This window comes from Haplochromis burtoni, unplaced genomic scaffold, assembly GCF_018398535.1.
Source record: "Haplochromis burtoni strain Fernald_Lab_line unplaced genomic scaffold, NCSU_Asbu1 Contig_872, whole genome shotgun sequence".
In the NCBI taxonomy this organism is placed as follows: domain Eukaryota; kingdom Metazoa; phylum Chordata; class Actinopteri; order Cichliformes; family Cichlidae; genus Haplochromis; species Haplochromis burtoni.
In genome coordinates this window covers 4999-12035 of record NW_024583233.1, presented here as the reverse complement: position 1 = coordinate 12035, position 7037 = coordinate 4999, and the positions used below count along the sequence as shown (strand labels likewise).

The 7037-nt window shown below is 38.6% G+C and overlaps 1 protein-coding gene across 1 annotated transcript in view; it reads left to right on the top strand.

Annotated features, from left to right (window-relative positions):
• Positions 1-862: 862 nt before the first annotated feature.
• Positions 863-7037, top strand: part of LOC121812832 (extracellular calcium-sensing receptor-like) — a 7696-nt gene continuing 1521 nt past the window's right edge. Inside the window, exons 1-4 of the mRNA XM_042215923.1 lie at positions 863-1159; positions 1368-1665; positions 1892-2686; positions 2863-3121. Of these exons, the coding sequence (XP_042071857.1) occupies positions 927-1159; positions 1368-1665; positions 1892-2686; positions 2863-3121 (1585 nt within the window). The 5' untranslated portion in view covers positions 863-926. The remainder of the gene's footprint in view (positions 1160-1367; positions 1666-1891; positions 2687-2862; positions 3122-7037) is intronic.

Sequence of the window (7037 nt, the reverse complement as noted above, 5' to 3'; positions counted from 1 at the left end):
GTACCTTCTCAGGCCATGGACAGGTTGTAGATGATTTTGTGAATTGGTGTGATGAGTCCTTCCTTTCACTTAATGTGTCAAAAACTAAAGACATGATTATTGATTTTAGGAAGTCCTCTTATAGCTCATCACCCACTATCATTAAAACTGCCGATATTGGGATCGTTGAGAGTTATAAATATCTAGGTGTGGTACTTGACCATAAACTGTGTTTTGAATCTCATGCTGATGCCACTACTAAAAAAGTTCAACAAAGACTGTTCTTTTTAAGGAAAATGAGATCTTTTAATGTCTCATCTGAGATGTTGTCCTTGTTTTATAGAAGTTTTATCGAATCTGTGATGTCTTTTTGTATCGCTGCCTGGTTTGGTAACCTGACGGTGAAGAATAAGAATCGGTTGGGACTTCTGGTAAAAACTGCTAGCAAAATTTCAGGGCGCTGGCAAGATGGACTTTTGGCCATTTACAATAGAAATGTGCTTAGAAAGGCTCATTCTATTATTAATTGTGTGAACCATCCACTTCACAGTGAGTTTGAGTTGTTGCCTTCCGGCCGCCGTTTTAGAGTACCTCCGAGGAGGACTAAAAGACTCCAGGTCTCTTTTATCCCTACTGCGTCTTGTCTCCTTAATGGCAAATAATTGTCCTTGAATTTCTATCATTATTATTGTTATTATTATTTTATAGTATTGTTCTGTTTATTTTTATCCTCCTGCTGCTAAACTAATTTCCCCTTGTGGGACAATAAAGAATGAATTGAATTGAATAAATGGCAAAGTTGGGCATGTCCCTCATTTTGCTGAAACTGGGAATGAACTCTCTCTATTCAGTTATTTCTTATGCTGCACCAAAAGGTATAAATACCAGAATAACTATTTCATCTTCATTACAGTACACTAATGCCACTAAGTGGTTAAGCTCGAGAAATGACATCAACACAGAGATGGCCTGAAAAGGGATGGGCACTTCTGCAACTGCTGTTAGTGGCATCTGCCTCTTCTGCTGAGGAGCCAGTGTGCAGGCAGAGAGGAGATCCTGAGAACCCACTGCTATCTAAGAATGGGGATATTATATTGGGTGCCATCTTCTCTTTTCACGCAAGCTGGAAAGACAGAAAAGATTCCTACATGAACAAACCTCTGCCACTACAATGTACCAGGTAAATGACAAGATACAAATCCATTTACATTTAAGGAATCTGTTGGGATTAAAAAAGAGTAAAATGTATTTTGATTTTCTCAGTTGTTTAAATTCCTTTTCAATTCGAAATGCTTTTGTTTCTATTTAAACATTTATCCATAAATATTTGTGTCTGTTTTAAGGAACACAATGCAATGCAAATTTCATAATTGTTTGTCTCAATTAAGTTTAAATTTCAGAGATTTGCAGTTTGCCCAGGCTATGCTTTTTGCCATTGAGGAAATTAATAACAGTACAGACCTACTGCCAGGAATCTCTGTGGGCTATAAAATCTATGATGATTGTGGATCTGATGCCAGAAGTGCAGGAGTTACACTGGCTTTAGCTAATGGTAATGAAATTGTGTCTGTACCGTCAAAGACACCGTGTACCAGACCTGCACATGTGCAGGCCATTATAGGAGCGACCTCTTCTTCTAAAAGCATAGCAGTAGCTACTGTCATCGGACCTTTTTTTATACCAGTGGTGGGTATTTTACATATCTAATTTTTTTAAAAATCTTTGAATACTTTTAAAAATATTTTATTTTCTTAGATCAAAGCTTTGCCTGGTACATTTTATGTACTCAGTACTGAGTGGAATTGTCATTTTTGTATTTTTACAGTAATACTGAATCTTTTATTTTTAACCGTTTCATTTGTTTTTCATCTTGTGTCTTTTTCATTTATAAGTTTTTCATTTTTTATTCTAGATCAGCTACTTTGCTACATGTGCTTGTCTCAGTGACAAAACCAAGTACCCATCCTTCCTCAGAACAATACCCAGTGACTACTACCAGAGCAGAGCCCTGGCCCATTTGGTCAAGTATTTTGGATGGACTTGGGTTGGAGCTATCAGAACCAACAGTGATTATGGAAATAATGGCATGGCTACATTCACAGAAACTGCACAGCAGCTGGGCATCTGTCTGGAGTATTCAGTATCTTTCTTTAGAACAGATCCATCTGCCAAGATACAAAGAATAATTGACATTATAAAGGCTTCAACCTCCAAGGTTATTGTTACATTCCTTGCCCGTGCAGATTTTCATGTGCTGCTACGAGAGTTTTCATATTATAACTTGTCTGGGTATCAGTGGATAGGCAGTGAGACTTGGATATTTGATTCACGAACTGCAGAAATGGACATACATCACATATTGGATGGTGCCATAGGTCTTTCCATTCCTAAAGCACATGTCACTGGCTTGAGAGAGTTCATACTGAATGAGAAGCCGCTGAATTCATCAAACAATGAACTGTTTACTGAGTTCTGGGAGACATTATTTAGTTGTAAGTTTAAGGAGTTGAAGTCATCATCAGACATTCAGAGAGAGTGTACTGGACATGAAGATATGACTGGAGTTCAAAATAGCTTCATTGACATGTCTCTCATGCCTCTCTTTAACAATGTCTACAAAGGAGTGTATGCAGTGGCCCATGCACTTCACAATATCCTCAGCTGTAATAAAACATGTAACAAAACTGTGCAGCTAGACCCACTCACGGTGAGCTTTTTACTAATTTACATTACAATGTTCACATTAAGATACATTATTAAAAAGATATTTTAGTTAAAAATATTTACAAGAACTTCATTTTGCAGTTCTTCTGTATATTTTTCAGTCAGTAGGTGTGCAAAATCTTTTTCATGCAATGAATTGAGTCATAACATATTTCTTAGGTTCTGCAACACATACGAAAGATCCATTTCACAACTAAGGAAGGAGATGAGGTTCACTTTGATGAGAATGGAGATCCAGCAGCAAAGTATGACATTATAAACTGGCAGTCAAGAGAAAACGGCGTTGTGGAGTTTGTCACAGTTGGTCTTTATAATCCATCATTAGTTCCAGAAAAACAGCTAAATCTGCAAAACAAGTCTTTAATTTGGGCAAGAAACTCAAAGCAGGTAAGCTATCGTACAATTTCATTGTTTTTATGTTTTTGTTCTATTTTTTTAATTTTATACATATGTACATACTTTGTTTATTTTGGTTTTGATGCATCAACATTAAGAGTTTTTTTAGAACATCAAAGAGACATTTTTTTCTATGACTATCACATTTAAAATTTATTGATTATGCAGGTTCCTGTGTCAGTTTGCAGTGAGAAATGTCCCCCAGGAACACGCAAAGTTCTCCAGAAAGGAAGGCCTGTTTGCTGCTATGACTGTATAAGATGTGCAGAGGGAGATATCAGCAACGTTACAGGTGTGGTTATAATTAATTTTAACTTTGGTGTGTTGCAAAGCAATGCTACATATGTAGGAAGGCCATACAAGAACTATTTAATCATTTTGATTAATGTTTTCATGCAGAGATAACCTCCATCTAGAATGCCTGATTAAAATATTTGAAAATATTTAACTCATTGCCACAGATTAGTATATCTCCTTGCACTTTCTATTAAAGCTTGGTTATAAATTGATAACCACATAACATCAACGTATTATCATTGTAGCAACACTGATTACAGTAAAGTAATATTATGCTGGAATTTATGTTATTGAATCATAAAGGCTCAAAAATTAGGTGTAATACTGTAGAAATACAGCTCAGTAATAGAGTGGTAATAGTAGGTTAACAGGGCAGTTTCCAAGTAATAACTGCTGAATTACTACTGAATTACTACCCTACTATTACCACTTTAGTACTGAGCTGTAATAAAACGTGCTACCTTATATACCAGCTAGTCCAACTTCGTGCTACCTCCTTCCCCTGTGGGTGGTCTATGCTTCAAGTTCGGGTCCTCTACAGGACGTGTGGGGCTTGAGAGTCCTGCGCAGTATCTTTGCTGTTCTTAGGACTGCGCTCTTCTGGACAGAGATCTCGGATGTTGTTCCTGGGATCTGCTGGAGCCACTCACCTAGCTTGGGAGTCACTGCACCTACCACTCCGATTACCACTGGGACCACTGTTACCTTCACCCTCCACATCTTCTTGAGCTCTTCTCTGATACTTTGGTCCAGTTTCTCATGTTCCTTACAATGCAATACAATTTTATTTATATAGCACATTTAAAACCAAAGGTAGACCAAAGTGCTTCACAATAATGCAATAAGTCATTGATATAAAACATTAACAAAGTACAAAACAAGCACCAGTACTAATACTAACAGACAGGAAGCACTAATTAAACCAGGAGTGTGGGCTAAATAAAATAGATATCGGGCCTCAGTTCAGAGATAGGGTCAATTCAAAATATTAAATATTATCTAGGAGAATCAGGAATAATGCAGTAAAAGGTTAAAATAGATTAGATAAGAGCATTAGCTAGTGGGGAATGCCAAATTAAATAGGTACGTTTTCAACCATGTTTTGAAAGATTGAACAGAGTCCAAGGCACGAATACTCCCACTGGGTTACTCCCACTAGGTTTATATCTGGGACTCTCCACCATTTGACCTTAGAACTGAAGAAGCTTCTCGGATGAGAGGTGAAACATCTTCAAGCAACTTAAAGAAGTCCAGACGCTTTTCTTTGCAAGCTCCTTTGACTACGATGACCTGGATGACTGAGAACCTTCACAGACAAGGCACGAATAGTAACAGGAAGACTATTCCAGAGGCAGCTGAGACAAAAGCACGATCGCCCCTGGTCTTTAGGCAGGACCTAGGTTGGACCAGGAGTAGTTGACCAGATGATCTAAATGCTTGAGTATACAAGCTAAGAAGGTCGGCAAGATTGCTAGGAGCAACATTATTTAAAATTTTAAAGGTAAGCAACAAGATTTTAAAATCAATACGATATTTGATGGGTAGCCAATGTAAGTCAGCAAGAACTGGAGCAATGGAAGCAAATTTTCGGGTTCAGGTTGGAGACGAGCCCCAGCATTTTGAACAAGCTGAAGTCTATGAAGGTGTACGGATTGAAGACCAAAGTAAAGGGAATTGCAGTAGTCTAATCTGGAAGTCACAAAAGCGTGGATAAGTTTTTCAAGATTGTTGCACGGTATAAAATGTTTGGCTTTAGCGATTTGGCGCAATTGATAAAAGCCAGATTTGACTACTGGGGACACTTGTTTATCGAGCTTAAGTGAACTGTCCAGGAAAACACCTAGATTGCTTACAGTGTCAGGGAGGAAGATGGCAAGGGGCCCAAATAGAAAGGCTAACTGGTCCCGAGGGATATGACTATCAAACACCACAATCTCAGTTTTCCTTTCATTCAAAATAAGAAAATTGGCTGACACTCAATCTTTGACCTCTTTCATGCAATCTAACAAGCAGTCCAGTGAAAATGACAAATCATCAGTCAATTGAAAATAAATTTGAATGTCGTCAGCATAACAGTGGTAAGCGATTTTATATCAAAAATAGAGCCCAGAGATAGCAGGTACAAAGAAAACAACAAAGAGCCCAGCACAGACCCCTGGGGCACACCACAACAAAGAGGAGCCATGGTGGATGAATAACATCCCATCTTAACAGAAAAAGACCTTAAACCAGTTAAGGGCAGAACCCTTAATGCCTAAAGCATATTCTAGCTTCTTTAAAAGAATATTATGGTCCACCATGTCAAAAGCTAAAGACAAGTCCAATAAAATTAAAATAGCAGGGCAACCTGAGTCAGTAATTAAAAGAAGATTGTAGAAGACCCTCAGCAGAGCTGTTTCAGTACTGTAGCGTAGTTTAAAACCAGACTGAAATTTGTCACCAATATTTGTGTTTAAGTAGGCCTGTAGTTGCAAAAATACAATTTTCTCTAAAACTTTAAATAAGAACGGGAGTTTGGAGATCGGTCTATAGTTCGCAAGTTCATTGTGGTCAAGGCTGGGGGTTTTTTAGAACAGGTTGCACTATTGTGTGTTTAAAAGGAGTTGGGAGACAGCCCACCAGTACTGATAGGTCCATCAAAGATAGAATGTAAGGCCCCATTACATCAAAACCATCCTTAATAATGCAGGAGGGGAGAATGTCATGTACAGAATTTGAACTTCTCAGCTGTTCAATTAATCTCTTGAGGTTGGAGAGTCGGATTGGCTCAAACTGATAAAAAGTCGACAGAAATCTTGAAGTAGGAAGAGGATTCACCACAGAAGGGTGTAAAAGTGAGGCCCATAACAATACAATTTTTCTTGTAAAATTATTTAAAAATTGCTCACAGAGAGCTGGGAAGGCCAAATCCAACATTCCAGGACAAGGATCGATCACAGAGTTAAAGATCTTGAACAGGATTCGGGGGTTATGGCTATTAGTTATAATAATATCCGACAGGAAAAATGCTGTAGCTGTCTTAACAGAGTCCTGGTATATAGAATGGTTCCTGCGTAGAGTGTCAAGGGATACTTGAAGATTGTCTTTTTTACAATTCCTCTCAGATGGACGAAAGACACGTCGCAAGGCTTATATAGAGTCATTTAACCAAGGTTAAGATGAAGATCTGGGACTTTTCAACTTTACTGGGGCCACTGTGTCCAGAATAGAGGAGCAGGTGTCAACATAGAATTAACAACATCATCAACCAAGGGGGGTGTATAACATGTAGTGCTATCAGCACGCTATGTCTATGACTACAGCTGTCTTCTTCTGCTTGTCTACCACTACAATGTCAGGTTGGTTAGCCATCTCCATTTTGTCCATCTGTATCTAAAAGCCCCACAGAATCTTAACTCGGTCATTCTCGAGGGGGTTTCTCCCAATTTGACCTTGGGACTTGCAGACCATACTCGGCACAGATGTTTCTGTATATTATGCCAGCCACTTGGTTACTGCGTTCCATGTATGCCCTGCCAACTAGCAACATGCATCATGCTGTTATGTGCTGGATTGTCTCAGGAGCATCTTTACAACTTGCACCTGGGGTCTTGCCTGGTGTGATAGACCCCAGCCTCTATGGATCTTGTGCTCAGAGCTTG